This window comes from Hylobates moloch, unplaced genomic scaffold (assembly GCF_009828535.3).
Source record: "Hylobates moloch isolate HMO894 unplaced genomic scaffold, HMol_V3 SCAFFOLD_17, whole genome shotgun sequence".
NCBI lineage: Eukaryota > Metazoa > Chordata > Mammalia > Primates > Hylobatidae > Hylobates > Hylobates moloch.
In genome coordinates, this window is record NW_026652292.1 from 39,791,052 (window position 1) to 39,816,720 (window position 25,669).

At 36.9% G+C, this 25,669-nt stretch overlaps 1 protein-coding gene across 5 annotated transcripts in view; it reads left to right on the forward strand.

Moving 5' to 3' along the window:
* NNT (nicotinamide nucleotide transhydrogenase) overlaps positions 1-25,669 on the forward strand; it is a 104,002-nt gene that overhangs the window by 30,085 nt on the left and 48,248 nt on the right. For all 5 annotated transcript variants that reach the window (XM_032135259.2, XM_032135260.2, XM_032135258.2 and 2 more), the window contains 9 exons: positions 10,418-10,551; positions 10,835-11,026; positions 11,587-11,740; positions 15,260-15,421; positions 16,586-16,696; positions 17,856-18,001; positions 19,434-19,629; positions 22,273-22,506; positions 23,863-24,023. In XM_032135259.2, the coding sequence (XP_031991150.1) occupies positions 10,418-10,551; positions 10,835-11,026; positions 11,587-11,740; positions 15,260-15,421; positions 16,586-16,696; positions 17,856-18,001; positions 19,434-19,629; positions 22,273-22,506; positions 23,863-24,023 (1,490 nt within the window). The remainder of the gene's footprint in view (positions 1-10,417; positions 10,552-10,834; positions 11,027-11,586; positions 11,741-15,259; positions 15,422-16,585; positions 16,697-17,855; positions 18,002-19,433; positions 19,630-22,272; positions 22,507-23,862; positions 24,024-25,669) is intronic.

Here is a 25,669-nt window from a genome sequence, read left to right on the forward strand (position 1 = left end):
TTTCAGTGCTATCCCCAAATTCTGATAGAACACTCTGTTGGTTCACTTTTGGATAGGAACATTGCAGAGGCAAATTTAAGCCCGGGAACTTAACTTTCTTATATTCAAAACTGGAACACATGCCCAGTCTGCAGTTTGCAGTGGTTGGCTAGCTAGATCTCTCAGGAGACAGAATTAGGAAGTAGTGGAAGGGCTGTTTGGGAATTAGAAAGTGTCCTGTCAGAGAGGAAGGAACATATTCATTGCTCGATTGTAAATTAAAATATCTTACGCCATATGTACTTGTGTCTCTTTTTAGGCACAATCCAGATTACGGTGGCCATACTTTTTGTTTTTACCTATACTTGTTAGGATCTGTAAAATACACCCCTCAAAGGATGTGGACTTCTGTGGCTATTTTCCATGTCTCTGGAGAATTGGGTGGGAGGTGTTTTCCTCCAATATACAAGTTCCTTACATATATGAACCTGAGATGTTGCTTTGTTCTCCATCTGTCTTGTTGAATTTATCTTTCATATGATATGGAGTGGAAATATAGCACAAAAGAATGACTTTCCATGGTAATTGTTGAAACCTGTGCTTTCGGGCAAGAGAGTAATTGATACAAGAATAACTGATACTCTAGTTGTGTAATTCCACAAAGAAATATTGTTTTTGATGACTAAAGTTTTTCCCAAAAGTAAGGATTTATTATTCATTTTCTTATTCTGTATGCATTATGATCATAAAGGACAAAACTATATGCTATAGATCAGTTATTCCCAACTCTTTTGGAATTATATTACTTTTTTGTTATCTGATTCGTGTTCTGTAATTCCTTCCCTTCAATGTATTTTATGATTATATAGACTTTTGTAATATTGTTATATAAAGTTTCATTTCTTTTGAGGATATTGAAGACATTTTGAAGAACAGAGAGAAACTTAAGTGTTGCAGCATCAAGGGTTGGTAACCACAGGCTGTCTACACACCTCTTCGTAGCTTTCAATGCAGATAGAGCAACTTGTCCTCAAGTGGAAGATGCCAAAACTGTGACGTTTTCCATTGCTATTTATCAGTCTTGTTGTTAGGGTGTATTTGAGCACACTTTGTGAGTGACTGGGCCAGATTTAACAAATGTTCTGTTAGGAAAATTTATGGCATCGTTATACTTTGGTTTGGTTTGTTATTTCTCCAAAAGCATGTTGCAATATTGGTATGCATTATGCTTCCTTCCTGGCTTTCCCTGGGTTGTAAAGGATTGGGAGACTGAGGCTGTCTTTGGCAAAGCAGCACAAATAGTGTTACTGCTAATGTACTAGTACTTCCCTACCATATGCATTGCTGTATCTCCTTCCTTCCATTTTCCCTGTAGTTTCTTGCGCTTCAGTATTAGGGTGGTCTAGCCCTAAATCTATGAGTTTTGCTATAACAGATTAATCCAACAATGCATAATGGTTCTGATCTTACAGAAATTTACATCTTGCTTAGTAATACGTAGGTTCACATATTGGTGGGCAGCTCTTTTTCGTATGGTCATTTGAGATTTGGGTTAGGACAGTGTTGCCATCATCATTATGAGGCTATGAAGGTTGCTCTGGGACTGTCTCTATTTAAGCCAGCCAGAGGGAAAGTGGGATGAAGGAGTGTGCATGGAAGGCCAGGAAGTGGTACACATCACTCTTGCTTTGCATTCTTTTGCTAAGACTTAGTCATGTGGCCAAACCTAGCTGTGAAGGAAGCTGGAATTGTCTAGCTCTGTGCCCAGGAATAAGAGAACATTGTATTAGTGTGCTAGGGCTGCCATAACAAAATACCACAGACCTAGTGGCTTAACCAACAGAAATTTATTTTCCCAGAGTTCTGGAGGATAGATTTATAAGGTCAATGTGTCTGTGGGGTTAGTTTCTTCTGAGCCTTTCTCCTTGGCTTGTGGATGGCTGCCCTCTTGCTGTGTCCTCATGTGGTCTTTCCTCTGTGTGTGTGCATTCCTGGTTTCTCTTTTTATGCTTCAATTTCCTCTCCTTTTAAGGACACCAGTCAGATTGTCCTGGGGCCCACCCTAATAGACTCATTTTAATGTAATCACCTCTTTAAAGGCCCTGTCTCTAAATACAGCCATATTCTGAGGTACTGGGGGTTAGGGTGTCAACATAGGAATTTTGCAGTGGCCACAATTCAGCGCATAACAAATGTAGATTTTTGTGCACAGCTAACAGCCTCTTTCCTCTTCCCTGCTTTGTAATTTTATGTGTTAATGTTTCATCTGTTCATTGGAAAACAGAGGAAGGGTCATAGATGTAGAGCCAGATAGAGTAGATTCAAATTCTGGTTCCACTACTTAACAGCTGATTTGTCTCTCTGAATATCAGATTCCTTATCTCTGAAATGTGGATAAAAATTGCTACCTTGCAAAGTTGTTTTGAGGAATGAAGAAAAAACCCAGTGTAGGGCTGGGCATAGAGAACATTATTGTAATTCTTTCTTCATTGGCGATGCCTCGTCTTCTGGATGGTACTCAGGACAGAAATCTTACTGACTTTTGCAATAAAAGTCCAGACATTCTCAAGGATTATGTGGACCATTGAAGATGGTGCCTCATGAATCCACCCATGAAGTTACATAACCAGTATTTATTAGATGGCAATGTGGCATCGATTTCCCTGGGGAGAAACATGACTTAATTGTTTTTGATGTGAATTTGCTGAAGATATCCATTTTATTAAGGCTGTTTTCCCAGTTAACCTCATTCTGACCTAAGTTGAAAGACATGAGAAAGAAAATAAGCAGTACTGTTTCTATTTTTTAAAGCACTTTTAAATTCTTTTGTAGTAACAAAATAATAAAATCAGAATGTGTAATACAATTTTATTGCTTCAATTTTTAAAGGATTTTAGTAGCTAATGTACATCTATACATATGTTGGAGAGAATTCAAAGAATGCTATAGTTTCTATGAGAATATATATTTTCTCATTTCTGCTACCATTTAAGTTTGGAGAATTCCTGTAACCTGTGAAACCATGGTAAAATCTTGACTAATTTTGCTTTTTATTTATACAGAATTTTGCAGCTATTTGAGAGGTAAATTATTAAGTTAATCCTTTCAAAATTTTTATAAACATGTTCTTTAATTATGAGGTAAAAGCTTGTTTTTAGGTTTCTTCTTTAAATAGATCTTTAGGGATTTTTCTAATTTTCTAAAATATGCTGTTGACTAATCATCTTTCATAAGTATTACATTTAGAAATATCTCAAGGGATCCAGTTTGTAAAAGCCAACTATTTGCCAGCCTGACTTTCTGTCTGGTTCCTTATACAAATAATTATGCAGACAAAGTTTTCCTGTGGTTCCAGGGATAAAGCTCACAAATAAAGTACTCTGCTTGACTATTTAAGCTTGGGCCAGAATCTCTTTAGGCTCATGAACACAGCTTTCATATCTATGATAAACAGAGTACAGGGGTTGCTCTATGTACTATGGAGCCGACTAAATGAGAGACTCATTAGATAATGGATCAGTGGATTAGGTGTTCAGCATTTTCTTGCCATATTCTATATTTTACATAATCTATTGTTTCTTATTCTCATATGCATACATATATGTATAAAAACCCTTTTGCTATCATTGGTAACATTTTAAAAGCTTAAGACTCAGTACTTTAACTCCATCAGTGATTTTGAAATGTTAAAAGAGATTTTGGTATGGATCCATTAGGATGCCTTTAGCTGCCAGAAACAGAAATTCTAATACAACCTGCCTTAAGGTAGGCGATTTCTTGGGTTCTGTTAACAGAACGAAGTCCAGTTATAGCTGTGGATAGGTGTGGGCTGGGACACTCTGACTGTGCGCCTTCATGCTTTCCTCTCTGAGTTGGCTTCATCCTCAGTGCTGTGCAGAAGGCAGCAACAATTTCAGGCTCCAGTGTGTACAACACAATATCTAGAGGAGGTAGTCCAGTGCTGATGGTACCCTCTTGAAGAGCAAAAACAAGGAAACTTCTTTTTCAGAAATCCTTAGCAAATTTTCCCTCATTTATATTAACCTTGATTGATTTATGACCATTTCTGAACCAATCCTTGTAGGTAGGGCAATGAGATGCACCTCAGCTTACACCTGGATTTCTGAACCAGTCACTAATAAGGTGATAAGATTACCCTTAGGCCTTCCAGGCCTGCCTCTGGAGTGGTGATATGATTTGGTTGTGCCCCCACCCAAATCTCATCTTGAATTGTTGTTCCCATAATCCCCACTTATCACGGGAAGGACCAGGTGGAGAGAATTGAACCAACGGGGCAGTTTCCCCCATCCTGTTTTCGTGATAGTGAGCTAGTTCTCATGAGATCTGATGATTTTATAAGGGGCTTCCCCCTTCACTGGGCACTCATTTCTTTCTCCTTCCACCATGTGAAGAAGAACATGTTTGCTTCCCTTTCTGCCATGATTGTAAGTTTCCTGAAGTCTCCCCAGCCTTGCGGAACTGTGAGTCAATTAAACCCCTTTCATTTATAAATTACCCAGTGTTGGCCAGCAATTTATAGCAGCGTGAGATCGGACTAATACAAGTGGTTTCTGAGGTCATGTCTCCTGAAGCTTGTGGACTGGGTGGAAAAATGAAAATCAGCATAGTGACAAAAGGAGGAAATGGATACTGAGTAGATACTAACAATACTCAGTGCAACATTGTGTTGTTATAATGAAGCTTCTTACTGTGTAAATGATAAAGTTCAGCCTATCTTTCTTTACCTGCTCTATTTTACGTTTAGTCAATATAGAGACTACATTACATTAAAAACTGTCCTTGTCTGCCTAGTACATGTTCATGAGAAATCTATTTTGGTTTGGATTAATAGATTCTATAATTCGTATTATTTATTTGCTACCGTGGAGCTAAATATCTCATGTTCTTGTTAAAGCAGAAAGTTTTTTTTTTTTTTTTTTTTAGACCCCCTAATTTGATGCCTTACAGGCCAGGAAGTTAGGAATTTCCCCATCTGATTACATGCTGTTGAGTAATTCCAGTAAATGATGCTGGATGCTCCTTGGAATCATTATAAAATTTTGTGGTAAACCCATTTCATCTTCATGTCTTGTTTTTAATATTTTTAGTGGTTTCTTCTTAATTAATTAATTTATTTTTTCTTTTTGGTGTGATTAAAGTGTGAGGGCTTGGTTCTTTTCCCATTAAGATAGAATCTGGGAATTTATTGATTTCAGATGATCATGTTAGGCCTGATTCATTCAAAAAAATATATTATAGAATTTTCTGGTAAATCTTTAGTCTTTGGTATTTAGTTTAAGCTGTGTGACTCTTTTTGAATTTAGTGCTGTAAAGAAGCCAATGATATATTCTTTTGCTACATAGCAATGAGTTGTTAAAGCTATTTTTAGTAATTTTTTTCTCCAGGCACAGATGAGAAAAAACAAAAAACAAAGCAGAAGTTAGTTTTTCTAGCAGCTCCTCATTTTAATACTTTTAAAATTGCATCTTAGTATTCATTTATTGAGAAAGTACGTGGTTGAGAAAAGATACTATGAATTCAATAACATTTAAAATGAATTTACGTGAATCACAGCCATATGTGCATATATCAATAAATAGTACACATGCATGAGGCAGTTTTTCAGTCTACAGTCAATTCATGGTGCACATGGAAATTCAAGGATGCCTTATACTAACCTGTGGTACCCTTAGTCACTCCAAATAACTGCCAACCAATCGGGAAACTATAATTCAAATTTTTACATGTGTGCTTGAAATATCCAACTCTTCTAGTAATAAAATTGTTGACCAACCTTTGAATGTAGCCACTTTTAGTTGTAAAATATTAGACTCTAGAGCCTAAGTAAAATTTTTCTTCCTTCATCCACCTTGCACATGGGAGGCAGTAAGTAAGTATTAATTATGTCAATGAATGAATGAATATTTGAATGATGACTGTGAGAGCTTGACAGCCTACAGTTTTCTTGGCGAAAGTGTGGAAATAAGTCCCTCTGAGAGGGAACTGAGTAACCCTTCCAGGGGAACTTAATGTCCACGGACCAGAAGGGAGCAAGAAATATTTCATAAAGTTGGATATCATGCCAAATCCTTCACCCACAGTTGGTATCGTGTCAGAAAATATTTCTTAAAATTTACTCTCCTTGTTAATTTTATTCTGTCACAATGATTGATTTTTTTTTTAAGCGGGCTGGTTTAGGAAATATGATGATCTTTTTGTGTATCTCATCTTTTGCAGATAAATGATAAAATTAATAGAAAAATTAAAGCCCAATTGGGCTTTAAAAATGCCTCTCATCTGCCTTCTTTTATTAATTTTCCTGTTTCTTTTGCAGTTATGTCTAAAAATACCCGATGTGCTTATTATTATTTTCTTTTTTATAAGCCTTTGTCAGAATGATGTGCTTATTTTGTCTTTTATATCTAGGTCTTTCACCAAGCTGTCTCTGGGGTATAGAGGGCATCTCTTTATATTTGAAGAATTTGTAAACATTGGATATATTCATTTCCATGTTATACATGTAGAAAATCTGGACACATCTTCCTGTTTGTATTCCATGTTTAGTTATGCCCGTGTCTCCCTTTATTGTGTTTTGGTACACTCCTTGAAAGACTGCCCTAACAGCATAGCTTCATTTGTTGTAGAAGGGAGGGCAGGTGACTTTGAGTCAGGCTTTTCAATTGGTAAGTAAGTAGGTTGGGGTTTTTCTAAATTCTTCTAGTTCTCCTAGTACCAACTTTTAAACTGCCACTTCTTCTTGACTTAAAGGAGAAACTGGTTGTGATAATCCAGGAGTACTTTATTTTATCTTTAAAATAAAAATGATATGTGGCTTTTATTAGAGATGCTGTAAAGTACAAAGTAGAAAATAAAGATCACCTGTGATCTCTCCACATCATACTAAGAGTGAACATTTTCTTTCATTTGTTTTTACTGTTTTTATTGAATTTTCCATTTGTATTTATTGTTCACTTATCTATAGGATTATAGTGTTTTGTTTTTATTGAAATTTCTGTGAGCTTTTCATCAATTTTTGTCTGAGAATTGTAATATATACATTTTTCATATATATAATATATATACATATATAATATATACATTTTTCATATATATCATATATATCCATATTTTCATTTCTATTGATGTTTTCTCTTGTAATTTTCTTCATTGCTTTAAATTTAGGAAGTGCTTTTTTTATCCACAGACTGGAGAGATATTCCCCAAGGTTTCCTTTTTCCTCTTTTCTTTCACTTTATGGATTGATTCTCTTCTTTTACAATTAATTCTTATCTTTCTAGAGTTTAACATATGGTATTAGGTTTGGGTAGATATTTTTTACCCAGGTACCTAACTAATCATCATATTACTTTTGTTCTTCATTGTGTAATGCTGCATTTATTATGCATTAAACTTTATTATATTAGGCTACCACGGTAAGGTAGTGTTTTGAAATTGTCTTCTCAGTCTTTCTCTTTCTGGACCTATTCTTTTGGGGTTTTGCTTATCTGGAGCTTTTATTTACTATTCTGCTTCTTTTTTGGCTTTATTTTTTTCCCTTCTGTTTTCAATGTTTATTTCTGCACTTTCCAGAATTTTCAAAAAATTAATCCACATGTGAGTGCTTGAAGGCAGCTGCACTGTTACATTCATGATTGTATTCCCTGTAGCCCTTATTAAAAACTTTTAATTTTAAAATTAAAACATTTGGGAGATAAGGAAAAGCACAGAGAAGAAAATGGTCTCACCACTCAAATATACCCTGGTTTTGTTAAATGTTATATGATATAGAATTTACTACAAACTGTATCGTATATGTAATGTATTATGTAATATTAATCTATGTATCTATAAATGAGAAACATTCATGTATATAAATATATATCTAAACTTACATACTATTTTGTTATGTGCTTTTTACTTATAATAATTCCATGTCTTTAAATTTTCTTGTGTGACTTAAGTAAAATTTTAAACTCGTTATAGTGATACCCTTTGGTCTGTACACCAAATAAGTTAACCTATGTGAAAGAATGTGCTATTGTTTTAAAAGTGATTGAATTTCTGAGCAATAATAGGGACAAAACACCCAACTTATCTCTGTTAAGATGCAAACATGTACATGTGTCTTTCAAAGTTGTGTTAGCCACTGTACAGTTGTTCTGTGGAGGTTGAGTGAAATCAGAGGAGATAAATGGGTTGTATATTTTGATGTTTCTAGGGAGCCTAAAAATGGTTTTGGCCACTTGATGTCTTGCAAAGTGGTAGCATACAGTCCAGGGACTGATCTTTAGCTATGGATGTCTCAGGAGAAAGAAGGAATCCCACATATCTAGGGCAGGAGAAATTAGTTAGATGCCAAATCAAATATGTGCAATCATTGGCCAAAGTTGGGTACAAATAAGGTGGGAGGAAAAGCTGTGCTAAACAATAGCTGGTAAATAGAGAAGAGGCTCTGGCCCTAGAGGGTGGGGATGGTGATGACAGTAAATACCTGGAAAGTACAGGTAGCCCTTTAAATGTGCTCCTCTATGTGGAGGCGGCCATGTAATCCATAGCTTTAAATCACTGGAGAGCCGAGCAGCATGACCTTTATTTTGGGAAGAGTCCTCAGATGGATGTGGTTTGCTTCCTCAGATTCTCATGATTGAGTAAAGTTTAGTTAAGTATTCAAGGTGCCTTTGTTAGATTACAGTACGGAGGGTAGAGGAAAGGAATACTTTTGGATAATTTTGAGAAGTGGTGAAACTACCAGCACTTCAGGGTATTGTCTCTGGGCAAAATGTCTCTTGATTCTTGCTCTTTCTTGGAAACTCAAAAGAAAGAACAGGATATCTTATAACAAATCATGTGGCAGCAAGCCCAGTGTGGCTGAAATAGAAGAAGGTCCAATGGTGGAGTTTTGAGAGGGCATGTTAGAAAAAGCACTTCACCCAGGGTGAAAGGCATTCAGTCTCAGGAGCCTTAGGATTTGGACTTTATCTCGAAACTATACAGTTTGTAGCAAAAACAAGGAAGTACTACATAAACACCTCACTTGTATCTTCACAACCTTTTATTTCCACATGTACTACAAATGTTATTTTTCCTTTTTGAATCAAATTCTATAAACACAGAATTGAAAGCTTTCAAAAGAAGAACTAAGGATAATCAGGCTGCTAATGCTCTGCTTTCTTTTTATAAAAAATATGTATATTTTAAAGAGATGGAATCTCACTCTGTTGTCCTGGCTGGAGTGCAGTGGTGCAAAAATAGCTTACTGCATCCTCGAGTTCTGGGCTCAAGTGATCCTCCTTTCTCAGCCTCCTGGCTGGTTAGGACTATAGGCATGTGCCACCACGTCCAGCTAAGTTTTTTTATTTTTGTAGAGATGGGGTCTTGCTATGTGGCCCCAGCTGGTTTGGAACTCCTGGGCTCAAGTAATCCTCCCCACCTCAGCCTCCCAAATTGTTGGGCTTACAGGCATGAGCCACTGCACCCAGCCATGCTCTACTTCCATACTACTAATCTCACAAGTTTATTTCCTTTATCTTTTGATTTAGGTATTTCCATTGTTTTATGAAATGTGAACACGATAGTATGCTGACAGTATAAGCCCCTGTTGGACATATTGATGTATATTAGCTCGGAAAGTCCTAAGGCCTGGGTTTTCATCTTCTATGTAAGAATTAGTGAACTTCTTAAAAACACATTGTGAATTTAAAATGTGAACTATTAAATGAGGAGAATGCACATCATGAGAACAAGGACTTTTTTTGTTTATTTACCACTGTATTCCCAGCACCAGGCATAGATAGGGCTTGACTCACTATAGACACGAATACATAGTTGTTGAGTGGGAATAAAAGTGTATGACGGAACTCCTAAACCTTTTGGAGTTGTAGGCATTTTCCTGTCTCTCCTCAAAGTTTTCTGTGTTAAATTAAGGTAGGTTAATATGATGTGTTAGAAAATCTGGTGACATATGTTAAGATAATTGGCAATGTTCTGTTTTGTAATTCATAAATTAGTATTAACTGTACTCTTGACATTGGTGACCTTTACGAATTGTTCAATTTGGGTGCATATAGTTTCCATAGTGGTTTATTATTATGCATTTTTAAGAAAACAGTCAAACTGTTTATCTCTTCATGAATGCTGTGGTGTATAAACTGGGTGGGGAGAGCAGTGCTGAGATTCTCATGCTGAGCAGACGGCAGGGCCTGCTTGCCAGCCACATGGCTTCCTCCTGCACACTGCCTTTGCTGCTCACACTCATCATATTTTTTTCCTTAAGAGAATGCCCAGTCTCACCCATGCTATGGCCTTTAGGGGTCTCTTGGAAAGAGTTAAAATTTCAGATGTTAAATTCCTGAATGCCCAGAGACTACTGTAATAATTAGACTTTAAGGCGTTAGAAAATGATAATATAACTTGTGCTGCTTTCTTTGATTTTATTAGGTAAAAAAGCTCCAGTTTTATTTAATAAAGAAATGATTGAGTCAATGAAGGAAGGTTCAGTTGTTGTGGATTTAGCTGCTGAGGCTGGTGGAAACTTTGAAACCACTAAGCCAGGAGAACTCTACATTCATAAGGTATAGCAAGATGCATTTTCTATCTGTGATCACTTCTCATGTCTTGAGTTATGAGGTGGTGTTTATTTCTTTAAATATTTAGAGACATTGAGGCCTGAAATTTTAATATTAAAAATAGGCATATTTAAAGCTCCTGTTGAAATATGTATTTGTGTTTATGGGTATGTATATTTATAAAGATTTATAATTTCAAAACTTTGCATTGAATATGAATGATAATTGTTCTAGAATGAATGTGAACATAGGGTGATAGACCTTTTTGACTATAATTTTGTTCATTTAGGGAATTACTCACATAGGCTACACAGACCTGCCCAGCCGAATGGCCACTCAGGCCAGCACCCTATATTCCAATAACATCACCAAACTCCTGAAGGCCATCAGCCCGGACAAAGATAATTTTTATTTTGATGTGAAAGATGACTTTGACTTTGGTACGATGGGTCATGTCATTAGAGGAACTGTAGTGATGAAAGTAAGTAAAGAGATCTATTCCTTCCTGTGCTTTTAATGTAAATTTGTTTTAGAATTTCTGTTTATGGAAGAATTCTATTTTGGAATTGAGACATATTTTAATAAGGTATTGGTATGCCAGCTTTATGCTGATAAAAATTATTTGTAAATGCAGAATGATTTAAAGAAAAATATTTCAAAGACTTAAAAGTACATGACTTAACCAAAAATATACACTGCTTTTGAAAAACAGAGAATGAATAAACAAACTGAATAAAGTAAAAATTGAACATTCCCCCCACTTATCTGCTTTTAAGGGTTTAATTTGCACTCTTGCATATATGGTCCTGTACACATACAAATTACATATATATGTATGCATATGTAACATGGATATCAGTATTTGTATACACATGTGACATATTTATGTAAAATGATGTTACAAATTATATGAATTTATATATTTACATAAAATTATATTTAAAAGAACAGGGTTTTAAAAAATAGTAAAGTATATTCTTTAAGCAATTTTGAAATGCTGTATTGACTTTTTAATACGTACTATTTTCTAATGTCTATTAGGATGGTAAAGTGATTTTCCCAGCTCCCACACCGAAAAATATTCCTCAAGGTGCCCCAGTGAAACAGAAGACAGTGGCTGAGCTGGAAGCTGAAAAAGCAGCTACCATTACACCCTTCAGGAAGACAATGTCAACGGCTTCTGCATATACAGCAGGTGAGGATACCATTTACCAGGGTTTAGTCTTGATTGTTTGATTTTGCAAGTAATATATATATATCTATAGAAATATATGTAGCTATATATACGTATATATAGATATATATACACATATATATCTACACATATATCTATATTCATATATATATATATATAGAGATATATATGTATTTATTTATTTATTTTTTGAGATGGAGTCTCGCTCTGTTGCCCAGGCTGGAGTGCAGTGGTGCGATCTTGGCTCACTGCAAGCTCCCCCTCCTGGGTTCATGCCATTCTCCTGCCTCAGCCTCCCAAGTAGCTGGGTCTACAGGTGCCCACCACCATGCCCAGCTATTTTGTATTTTAATAGAGACGGGGTTTCACCTTGTTAACCAGGATGGTCTCGATCTCCTGACCTCGTGATCTGCCCGCCTCAGCCTCCCAAAGTGCTGAGATTACAGGCGTGAGCCACTGTACCTGGCCTGCAAGTAATGTATTAATTGTCAAAATTAGTAAATGAAATGCTGTTGTCTTTTTTGGATTCCATTAGTAATCGGGCCTGACAGACTGGGTTTTTCAGCAACATGTTACTTGTCCCACCTCTACGGAATTGGAGATTACATTTATTGACTCAGTAAATAGAGGCACTGTGCTAAATACTGGAATGAAAGCATGTGAAATAATATGCAGGCAATAAACATTTTTCCTTTTATAGAAAACATTTTGAATACAGTCATTTATATATATACTAAAAATATACATATATGTATTTTTGAGACAGAATCTTTTTCTGTTGCTCAGATAGGAGTGCAATGGTGTGATTATGGCTCACCATAGCCTCAACTTCCTGGGGTTGAGGAAGGAAGCTTCTCACTTCAGCCTCCTGAGTAGCTGGGACTACAGGCGCATGCCACCATGCCCAGCTAATTTTTGTATTTTTTTTTTTTGTAGAGACGGGGCTTCACTGTGTTGCCCAGGCTCGTCTTGAACTCCTGAGCTCAAGTGATCCTCCTGCCTTGGCCTCCCAGAGTGCTGAGATTACTTTTATCTACATCAAATGTATTGAGAAGTGATGTATGCCATATTGTGATGGTGTTAAATGCATATAAATATAATTACTTCTTTTCTGTTTTTTTTTTTTGTGTGTGAAATATCAGTTGTGATTATCTGCACACATGGGTAAGACAAGGGAAGCAAAGTTTGCCTTAAAGGATAAATACTATAAGGCTATAGCCCTTGAACATTTGACTAACATTTTAAGTTATTCAACTTGTAAAAAAATTCAATATTTTCATTTAGATCTCTTTCTTTATAATTTAACATAAATTCTTTTTTAAAAATTCATCTTCATGAAAACACTAAATAATTTATTGTAAAGTGATGATTAATATTCTGGCTATGCATTGTTAGAGGCTGAAATACGGATATTTGAGTTTAAATTGGTTTCTGTCTCAAAGAATGAATTAAAAATGTTTAGATCTATTCAGAGCCAAAACAAAAACAAAACAAAAGCAAACTATGAAGAATTAAGGACCAGCACCAGGCGCATAGAATTCTTGTAGAGTCATCATTCTCCAAATTCCCATGTGAGTCCAGATGTTTAAAGCTAAACATGTAACTCTCCTTGAATAAAGAGTAAGTCTCAGCAAAATGACTGAAAAAGCCTCTAGTGGTGAACACTGTGAGTAGATGAAGCAATGTCCCTACTTGCACTTATTTGTTAAAAAAAAAAAGAAATGAGGTTATTGTGTTGTACATGGAACATATTATGAGTAGGATTGTAAATTTCCATTTCTCTTTCAGATTCATAAGGAATTGTAGCCAAGGCACATATAATGATTTATTTTTCTTGGTTTCTCTTATATTTCTTGAATCAGGGCATATTACTTCTTAATATATATAACAGTGGCATATTCCAGTGAATGAAAGGATGAACTTATATGTGTTTTTCTTTATCTTGAACTCCCTGTTTCATATTAAAAATAAGCATTTTTCTTTTATATGTATCAGGAATGTATTTGAACAGCATCCTTCAAAGAATGTGATTTGCTTTCTCTTCTTTTGTCAGCCTTTCTCTTCCTCTGTTATACAGATATGGAAATATAGTCTGACATACGTTACTAAATATATTATAGAAAAGACATTAGTTTATTAAATAGTTGATAAGAAAACCTTCAGGTGTATGATGTAATTTTTATCATAGATGCCTAACACAAAGGACGGTGGATTGTGATAAGGTAGTGCTTCTTGACTAATGTGGTCATGATAATAGCTAGCATTTAGTGACTCCTAGGCATTGTGCTAAATACTTCACATGCCTTAGCTCATTTATTTTTATAAGAATTCAGCAAAGTGGGTATGTTATTATTTTCTTTTCCAGATAAAGACAGAGAGGGTTGATAATTTTACATATGAAGACACTGAAGCACAGAGAGGTTAAGTAACTTGCCTGAGATGACACAGCTAGGGAGCAGCAGAACCAGGATTCAAACTAGACTGACTTAAGAAAACATATTCTTATTCACAACCCTATGCAACTTCTCTAATTTTTAACTGGAAGACAAAGCAGTGTTGTATCTAACTCTCTCACCAGATGGTTAATGGGCTATTTAATGTAAAATTAATGTCAATCCCTAGATATTCCAGTGGTGCCACTTCCAAAGTAATAGTTTACATCAAGGAAAAATATACCTTATTCAGGAAAGTTAACTTCTAGTTCCCTGGTCACCCACTGTCATGTTCTTTTTACTGACCACTAGGTAACCCTTTCTTCTGTTGCAGAACAACTGTCCACATGTTTGCTATCAAGGAAGGTGATAATTAAAGATGTATGTTCAGAGCTGTTTGTATTTTGCACATTCTTAATTTAATTTGTATTTTTTTTCCTTTTCTTTGTAAAATCCTGTTTGCTGACTTGGTGTTGAGGCTGGAGCTGACTGCCCTGGCCAACAGTCCAGTCCAGATTCAGGAGCAATTGCAAAACTTGTGTCCCGGGTGGGTGGAAGCCATATGTTTTGGGGAGGTGCTGGAGTGAATGAAATTCTTCCTACTCTTTTAAAACCCCTATTCCTCAGCCAAATCTGAGAGTGACATAAAATTGGCCTCATAAAAGTCTTGTCTTATAAAGGTTATGTCTTGCCCAAGTAGAAAATGCTTTGGTAGATCCTCTGTAGGCCTGTAATCGGGAATAAAAATGCTTGTATAAACACATGTGGCATTGTCAATAAAAGTTAAAACAGGGAAGAGGACAAACTACACAGAGGAAAATGTGCAAATTGTTATTAAGGTGACTCATAAATATTACTAGATCTTTATAGCTTATTTTGGGGGAGTGGTCACAAAGTTGGGTTTTGTCCACAGTATTCCTCCATCCCCCCACTTCTCATCTGTCAAATGTCTAAAAAATCTGCTCATTACTGGCAAGGGAGTGGAATTTAAAAGCATTGACTATTCCACATATTTATGTATGTGCTTTTAATCTTACTGAGATAACTGGATGTCAGCTCACACACATTCTTTACTCTCTTTCTCTAGGTCTCACAGGGATACTGGGTTTGGGCATTGCGGCTCCCAATCTAGCCTTTTCTCAGATGGTGACCACTTTTGGCTTGGCTGGCATTGTGGGCTATCATACCGTCTGGGGAGTGACCCCTGCTCTCCACTCACCACTGATGTCTGTGACGAATGCAATCTCAGGTTTGTTCCTGTCTTGTTTTTCCTCATCTCAGGTTTTCATAGGCTTACTCAGCTCTAGGAGGACTATCAATGACGTTTATAAAGTGTGTTTTCAAGTTGTTTTGCTTGGCATCTGAGTCATCTGCTTTGGTGATCTAAGGGCTCCCAGACTCCGAGAGGGTATGGGATATGGGCCTGCAAACTAAGAGGCTGTGGGAGTGTGTCAGCTCTTTGGGCTGCTCTCATTTCAAGCAGTGCAGAGCCACTGTTATTTCTTCCAAGTTTGATTCTTTTTTTTTTTTTTTTTTTAAAGAAAAGGATTCCACTGATAAAATTTGAAAACCAGTGTTCCACAGAATCATAGTTGCAACATCCTATAGGGCTCTCCTTGGATTCAACTCAACATTCAGCCTAGCAAGGCTACAATAGGCCCCATGTGGCATCAGGTTCACCATGAAGCTATGGGACAGGAAAACACAGCTTTCCAGTGAGGTGGCATCAGGCATTTCTCTTTGGTGCCAATCTTTTCAGCAGTTCATGCAGCAGTCCACGTGGTTGCCCAGGATCTATTCTCTTTGTCCCCTAGCAATGGGTCAGATGTGAGGGAATGAGTCCTACATTGGACAAGCATGGGAGCTGTCCTGGCTTGAAAGCCTCAGTGCCAATAGTCATCTTTTATAACATTGCCATAGGCACAGCTTCGAGGATCTCTGCAGGGAACATGTCTAGCTCTAAGAGGTGCTGTAGTCAGGAAAACCCAAAGCTAGGCATCCCCAGCAGGCATTTACAGTTCATGAATAGTTTCTTCCAGTTTACATGCAAATTATCTATCAGGGTCACTTTTTAACCATAAGCAATGTTGTCTATAACATTGGTGGATTTATATCTGTATTAGAGGAACATAGCTAGAAAGTTAAAGGAAAGTCCAATTCCAATGCAGAAGGAGAAAAGGTTTTGTTAACCCTTTTCCCACAGTAGTAATTTCAGTGAGAATGATGTGAAGGTATGTTGTCAACGGTCTGCATAAGGAAAATTGTTTATTTCATTTTAATGAGGGTGTAAGAAAGCTGCCTTGTTTTTTAATATTGAGAACTTTACCCTCTATGAATCTATGTATGTGAGGTACTTCAGCTATGATATTTGATTTGACTTTCACTATTCACCATGTTAATGCTTTCTTTCTAGGGCTGACTGCAGTTGGTGGGTTGGCACTGATGGGAGGACATTTGTATCCTTCCACAACTTCTCAGGGCCTTGCTGCTCTTGCCACATTCATATCCTCTGTCAACATTGCAGGTATGTTGTTGTCAGTGAAAGGTCTCAGTACTATTTTCAATGGAGACATACAAAGCAAATATAAATCAATATAAAATAGACATAATTGTGCCTTTAAAAAATGTTTCACTCAGACCGTAAATGCTCTTTGTGCAGGAAAATTAGTTGTTTTGCCCATCTGTAATTTTTAGAAACTCTTGATAAAAGAACAATCCCCAGTTCCCCAAAACAAACAAAATGATGTCTTGCTACAAGTTAACTGGAAAGTTATTGAATGCATAATTTTGAAGTAAGGTGGGTTAGAGCTATCACCATAACATCTATAAATTAGTATAATTTTAGATAAAATTTTAGTCTTTTGCCTTATCCCAGCCAGGGTTTGTTCCTGGAAACTGAAAGCCTAGCACATCACTCATGTGTGAGACTCATTTGATGGTATTTTGTAGCTAACAGTTCTTTAATGTGTTCAAGAAACTTGGTGCCTGTTGATATGGTATTTTTTTCTTTTATAATTAATTATAGGGTTTTACAAATGTAACTACCTACTAGGAAAAGAGACCAATCTTTGATCTTTCACATTCTCAAGCTTTTTGAATGGCTTTTTTTTTTCTTTTAGTCATGCAGAAATAGTTTTGCATTCTGATAGCAAGTTTTATTCCTGAATATATTTAGTGTTTTTTTCCCCCACCTCTCTAATGGAACTGGCTTGAGTAATAGAATGACTTTAAATTTTGGCTGGGCGTGGTGGCTCACACCTGTGATCCCAGCACTTTGGGAGGTCAAGGCGGGCAGATCACCTGAGGTCAGGAGTTCGAGACCAGCCTGGCCAACACGATGAAACCCCCTCTCTACTAAAAATACAAAAATTAGCCCAGCCTAGTGGCCTGAGCCTGTAATCCCAGCTACTCGGGAGGCTGAGGCAGGAGAATAGCTTGAACCTGGGAGGCGGAGATTGCAGTGAGCCAAGATTGTGTCACTGCACCCTAGCCTGGGCAACAGAGTGAGACTCCATCTCAAAAAAAAAAAAAAATTTGAGGTTGCAAAATGTTACTTTAAATTATATTTATTCCTAGGTGATAAAGATGTGCTTAAAATAGAAAAATTGTAGCACTTTAAAAAATCATGTTGCTCAGTGAGCTCAAAGAGGTACTATGTTTTTTATTTCCTTTGCTTTGCTAAGGTGGCTTTCTGGTGACTCAGAGAATGCTGGACATGTTCAAGCGTCCCACTGACCCCCCAGAATACAACTACCTGTACCTGCTCCCTGCTGGCACCTTTGTTGGTGGATATTTAGCTACCCTCTACAGTGGTTATAACATTGAACAGGTAAGATGCTCTTTGTAAGTTTTTATATTTACCACAATATTTTCGTCCCTATTAGATTTAACATTGTTGGTTATCCTAATTCAAATTATCGAGCAAATACAACTCTGTCAAGCAAATACAACAATAACCCTAGAAACATCTTGGTCAAACCGAGCATTCTCTTCCCCTAAGGATCAGGACCCTGGATTCTAGAGACAGATTTTTCTGGTAACTGAGTTTAAATATGGGTTTATGTCTTTGTTTCGATACATTTTTCCACATGTAAAAGGAGTTAAGGTTATCAGTATCTTCATTATGTATCTAGCTAGATTGCTGTGGATTTATAATGAAACAATACAAAATTTGAAAAATTATTATTAAGTACTATTAGTTCTTTTCCTATTCTTCCTCTACAAATCCAGCACATCATCTCTTGCTACCAAGAGATGTTATATATTCATAAAAAAATTCACACAGAAAAAGGATAGTTTAAACTTAATGTTGTATAGAAAAACAGAAATAATCCAGCTGGACTTTGAAAGTTCCAACTTGTAATATAACAGACCTTCAACTTTGTTCTGAACTCCGTATTTTCTATTCGTTTTCAATGGCTGTCTTTTAGTTTCTTCTGTGTTTCCAACATGCAGTATTTATTGAATGAACAATTTTTTTTTCTTTTGAGAAGAGTTGGAGCAGTGAGTCAGAAAGACCTTAGTCTGAATTCCAGATTTCCAATTTACTGATCGTTTGCCTTGGAGAAAATATGCAACTTCTTTAAGCTTTGATTCTCTCTTTTGCAAAATGAGGATAATGATTTGTCCCCCTTGTGGATCTCATGAGACTGTGACAACACAAATAAAACATATGGCAAAGCCCCTGGCACTTAGCTCAGGGGTTGGCTCTTTTACAGCATTTGGTCAGGTTTAGTATTTTTAGATCCAATAATGACTTCATTAAAATTTAGGTACTTTTTTTTTTTTTTTTGAGACGGAGTCTCGCTCTGTCACCCAGGCTGGAGTGCAGTGGCGCGATCTCGGCTCACTGCAAGCTCCGCCTCCCGGGTTCATGCCATTCTCCTGCCTCAGCCTCTCTGAGTAGCTTGGACTACAGGCGCCCGCCACCACGCCCGGCTAATTTTTTGTATTTTTAGTAGAGACGGGGTTTCACCGTGGTCTCGATCTCCTGACCTCGTGATCCGCCCGCCTTGGCCTCCCAAAGTGCTGGGATTACAAGCGTGAGCCACCACGCCCGGCCAAATTTAGGTACTTTTATGTGTATTTGTGCATGATAGCAAATCCAGAAGAAACCAATTTATATAAATGGTATAAGTGCAAATACAATATAAGTATTTAATATGTTAATATTCCTAATGGGCAGGAAAATATCTTGAAATCTCTAAGCTAATAGACCAAAGGCTTTAATAATCTCTCTCTCTCACTTTTCCTTTGAAAAGATCATGTACCTAGGCTCGGGTTTGTGCTGTGTCGGTGCCTTGGCTGGCCTCTCCACCCAGGGAACAGCGCGTCTTGGCAATGCACTGGGCATGATTGGGGTTGCTGGAGGACTGGCAGCCACCCTCGGAGTCCTAAAACCGGGCCCAGAATTACTAGCTCAGATGTCTGGAGCGATGGCTTTAGGTGGTACCATTGGTAAGCACTTGTGGGCTTCTGCCTTTATGTGAACTCCAGTTTCTCAATATATATTTCTAAGGTCCATATTGATGAAATAATTAAATTATGTTCATGGAAGTTGCTTTGGTTAATATTATTTTGGTGAAAATTCATCCCAGTTGGTGTAATTCTCATTCAAATACATTTTAAAACACTGAGTAAATGCATCAACTGAGTCAAAATATCCTATACTCAATTCTTATTTTCCTTTACTGACTGTGTCCCGTTAGCTGATAATGGAATGGGGGATTGGAATCCTTATGTATGTACTATACATAAGCTAACTTTTGTTCTGCTGGGTATAAATAACAGCCAAAGATTCTGCTTCATGGACCTGTTAAAAATGAAAAAAAAAAAAAAATGTGGCAGCAGAAAAACCACTGTTTTAATTTTATTCAGTTGTGTGCTGGATTGTTAAATTTTCAGGAATTTTTAGGCTGGGCATGGTGGCTCACACCTGTAATCCCAGCACTCTGGGAGGCTGATATGGGTGGATCACTTGAGGCCAGGAGTTTGAAACCAGCCTGGCCAACATGGTGAAACCCCGTTGCTACTAAATATACAAAAATTAGTTGGGCATGGTGGCGTACAACTGTAATCCCAGCTTCTTGGGTGGCTGAAGCATGAGAATCGCTTGAACCTGGGATGTGGAGGTTGCAGTGAGCTGTAATCATGCTGTTGCACTCCAGCCTGGGTGACAAAGCGAGACTCTGTCTCAAAAAAAAAAAAAAAAAAAAAAATTTTTTTTTTCCAGGAATTTTTAAAGTTGATTGTTAAACACAGCCTTATTAAATACTAAATTACATAAACTTAAATGAATCAGAAACAAAGGTAATAATATTAAAAACTCATAACTTTCTAATTAATTTACTAGGTTTTATTATCTATGCTCTTGAGGTTACTTATATCTATTGTATGCGTATAGAAGAAATACCATGTATCAGTGGGATGTGGTACCTCTCTTTCCAATTCTCCATTCAATGACATCACATTGGTAGATTGAAATTTGACTTGGTAGCAGTATTGCAGTGTGGAACTAAGCAAATGCTACAAATCTGGGTTTGATTTATTGTTTTGTTTATTGTCCAGACGTGAGAAAGTGATGGAGAAAATGTTAATGTTGCAGCTTGAACTTCAGATGTTTTGACTGTGGCTATGACATTGTAAATAGCACAAATAATTGAGCAAATAATCTTCCAGTATTTGAAAACTATTATCAGATTCAGCAATAAAGTCACTCATATGGTTGATAAATGAGCGAAGTTCTCACATACATTGTGTTGTTTTACTTTCATCTTACTTATTAAAGTAAATAAAAATATCAAACAATGTTCCTGTTGGAAGTATGCTTATTCATCAGTTGCAAACACTAGGTTGGCTACAGATGTAAGAGTTTAGCAAAGATCCATAAAAACATTCTATGAAAGTCAATTTGTCAACATGGAATTTTCAATAAAGAGCACTGTATTTCTTATTATTTGAAAATTGTGTGCTAGCCACCTTTATGTCAGTTAAAGGTCATGTATTTGTATGTGCATGTATTTTTTTCCCCTGGAACTGGTTATTAAATGTTTCCCAGTGGAACACTGGCTTTAGGCCTCCTTTTATACTTCCTCAGGAAAGCTTTGACTCTTTTCTTGATAATCTCTGGGGAAAGGGACTTGAAGGAAAATGTTTGCGCTGTAGGTTCATGGCAGGAAAACCTTTAGACATGATCTTAGCAAATATTCTGAGCCCCACTCCTTCTGTATCCCCTACCTATAGACATGCAGTTCCTTCAGAGGCTCCTAATTTGGGTATTTACTGCCCAGATTTTTGCATTTCTTTACCTTGGGACTTTGCTCCCACCCTACCCACCTGAAAACCAAGGTCTTCATGTTCCAGGTGTTTCTTATGTGCTTAGGAGCAAGCACTGGCTATAGAGAAGAGGGCCTGGGTTGTAATGGGGAGAATATAAGAGAATTTGATTAGAGATTTAGGTAGTCTGAAGCAGTGTTGGCTAGGGGAAGGTTGGGAGTTTGTGACGGGAAGAGGCACGCATTGATGCTGGGTGTTGGGGTTCACTGGAGTTGGGTCGTGCTTAGGTGTGTGGAGAAAAACTGTTGTTTTGAAAGGGTATACAAGTTGAGCATCTTTAATCCGAAAATCTGAAATGCTCCAAAATCCAAAACTTTTTGAGTGCTGATATGACACCACAAGTGGTGAATTCCACACATAAATACTTAACACAAACTTTGTTTCAAGCACAAAATAATTTAAAATGTTGTTTAAAATTACTTTCAGGCTATATGTATATGAAACATAAATGAATTTTGTGTTTAGACCTGGGTCCCATTCCCAAGGTATCTTATTATGTATATGAAAATATTCCAAAATTTAAAAAATATTAAAATCTGAAACACTTCTGGTCCTAAGCATATCAGGTAAGGGATACTCAACCTGTATACAGCTAGTGCCCTTACCTTCTGTACAGCCCCTGTAGAGAATATTTAGCCCATACTAGGAACTAGATAATATTTGTTTGTGACAATGGTGGAAATCCTTAAGGGGTGATCTTTGTTGTGGTTACTTCTCAAAAGTTTGTCAAGTTTTAATTTGTTTTTGACCTTCATTTTGTAACAGGATTGACAATTGCCAAACGCATCCAGATTTCTGATTTACCTCAATTAGTTGCTGCTTTTCACAGTTTAGTGGGTTTGGCAGCTGTACTTACTTGCATAGCCGAGTACATTATAGAATATCCACATTTTGCTACGGATGCAGCAGCAAATCTCACCAAGATTGTGGCCTACCTCGGCACTTACATTGGTGGCGTCACCTTTAGTGGGTCTCTCATTGCCTATGGAAAATTGCAGGGTAAGTGATTCAGCGTAACATAGAGGTAAATATCTATTGTTTAGGGCATTTAGGGATCCATTTTAATTTCAGAAAATACATTAACAGGGTTGGGTGCAATGGCTCATGCCTGCAATCCAGCACTTTGGGAGGCTGAGGTGGGAGGCTTTTGAGCCCAGAAGTTCAAGACCAGCCTGGGCAACATAGCAAGACCCTATCTCTACTTTTTATAAAAAATAAAATATTACTACTAATAAAAAAGATTAAAAAAAGAAAATACCTTAACAGTAAAACGTTAGGTGAAGAGTATTCGTATAGCACTCAGAAATTGTAAGAGTTTTTTTCCCCCCATCCTTCCCCTTTACTGATACTTAATAAGTCTCATAAAGCTTTGAAGCTGTTTCATTTGCAGACAGCTAATGGAGGAAACTAGTGAACAGAAATTTGACATGGAGGGACTAGTTGACTTTTGATAATACATGTGAACTAAACAGCATGTTCATAATCCTTGGTTAGAGATGACTGTGTAGAATTCACAGAAATGAACTTTATACATTTTCCAAAATAGAAGCTTATTAAATAAGTTTGTGTGAGTAGTAAACAGTACTTATTTTGAAAACAAATACACACTTTAGGACTCTAGCATGACAACTTTTGCTGCTGGTAAAGTCAATCATGAAAATGGAAGTGGAGAAAAAACCCTCCAGAGGCTGCTGTCAGTGTTTTTACAAAAAAGTCTGTAGAGAAACTAGTTTGTGATTTAAAAACATGGTCTTGCCTCTCAGTAATAAAGTCATGAAAATTAAGTGGGGAACTTCCATGAAACTTGAAAATTATAAAAGAACTTCAAGTCTCAAACATTCTTATCTCATGCTTTGCCTTTAGGAACAAATAACAAACAAGTTTTCTTCTTCCCTGGGCTCAGTTGATAGAATCCGAAATACTAGTGTGCTAGGATTCCATATTGAAGTTCTGTTTATTTTTACTTTTTTATGCTTTATTTTTGTCAGAATTCTGGCATGCGTGAAGTTTTAAATAAATGAAGCCACACTTAACAACCTTCCATGTTGGTCATACATGAGAAAAAAGCTTTTTAAGATTTCATGACAAAGTGGAAAGAAATTGTTTTGTGATCAAAAGAGGGAAAAGAATAGTGAAGTCGAACCATAGTTTTTCTGCCTCTATTCATGTTTATTATGTGTAATAATTCTAATTTGCTTTTATGTTTCATATCTGGTGATATAAAGTAATATTTTAAATACCATGTTATTCTAATGTTAAATTTTGGTAGTTTAGGATTAAAAGACACACTTGATGTGTGTGAGGGGGTTTCTTACAACACATTCTGAATTCTAACTACTATGTGCTTGGCTCTAGGTCTCCTGAAATCTGCCCCTCTCCTACTGCCTGGAAGGCACTTACTCAATGCAGGCTTACTAGCTGCTAGTGTGGGCGGGATAATCCCATTCATGGTGGACCCAAGCTTTACTACTGGCATCACCTGTCTGGGTTCTGTGTCTGCTCTCTCTGCTGTCATGGTAAGAAGTCAGAGATTGAAAAGTACATATTTGGTGAAGAACTGGGAATATTTTGTTAGATTAAAGTGTAATCATATTTTTATCTCTTCAAGAACCTTGATGGAATAAAAATGTTTAAAAGTTATGTTGCATGTTCATGTTTTTAGAATCTGGAAAACATAGAAGAGTGTAGGAAGAACATTATTCTTTCTTGCAACTTAATTGTTCATTTTAAAGTTGTCACATGAGACACCTTTATTGCTCTGGAGTCTTTTCACCGGATCAATGTGTTGGTGAACAGGAGCTTAAAAAGGCCAAGGGTTTCAATGTATTAGGTGCCTACTATATGATAAGCCCTACAAAATAGTGCTTCAGGGTTTATACAAGTCAGATAGTCTCTGCCCACTAGTTGCTCTCACATCATTGGAAGATATGACACGAAATCAAATAAGTATAAAATGAAATGCAGGCCGGGTGTGGTGGCTCACGCTTGTAATCCCTGCACTTTGGGAGGCCGAGGCGGGCGGATCACAAGATCAGGAGATAGAGACCAAGGTGAAACCCCGTCTCTACTAAAAATACAAAAAAAATTACCTGGGCGTGGTGGCGGGCACCTGTAGTCCCAGCTACTCGGAGAGGCTGAGGCAGGAGAATGGCATGAACCCGGGAGGCGGAGCTTGCAGTGAGCCGAGATTGCGCCACTGCACTCCAGCCTGGGCAACAGAGCGAGACTCCGTCTCAAAAGAAAAAAAAGAAATGAAATGCAGTTAAAAAACCCTGTATGCTCAGAGTGTTCAGTGAAGCCTTTTATGATAGGTTCAGCCTTCCTCTCTCTGCAACTTTTATATTTAGTATATTGAAACACACAGTAGTTTTTAGTTGTCTATATGACAGTCTGGCATCTTATATCAATGTATGATGCTGTTTCATGCAGTGCTATTACTTACTGTTATTCACTGTTACTCATGTTCTTTCAGTGTGTAATCTGTAGGCAAGGTTTATATTTAAGTTAAAAAAGTTATCTACAGTGCCTAACACAAAGTTAGACACATAGCAATTGCTTATGAAATACTTACTGGCTCCTTGATTCAGAAACATCTGATTTATAGTGTAAAAATGATACTTATTTTTGTGTGATCATGAGAGTTAGGTCATGATTTTAACACAGAAACTTTAGAACACTGAAAAGTAAAATCTCATCTTTATATTCACACTTATGGTCTAATTTTATTCTGGCTTATTGCACTGGTTTTTGTTTTAAACAAAAGAAAAATAATTTTGATATTTTTAATCTAATAAAGCAGAATAGGTTAATGAAGTCTCAAAATAAAAGATATACAAATGTGACTGGGTGCGGTGGCTCATGACTGTAATCCCAGCACTTTGGGAGGCCGAGGTGGGTGGATCACCTGAGGTCAGGAGTTTGTGACTAGCCTGGCCAACATGGTGAAACTCCGTCTCTACTAAAAATACAAAAATAAGCTGGGCGTGGTGGTGTGCGCCTGTATTCCCAGCTACTTGGGAGGCTGAGGCAGGAGAATCGCTTGAACCTGGGAGGTGGAGGTTGCAGTGAGCCGAGATCATGCCATTGCACTCCAGCCTGGGTGACAAAGCAAGACTCCGGCTCAAAAAAAAAAAAAGAAAAAAAGATATACAAATCTAAAACT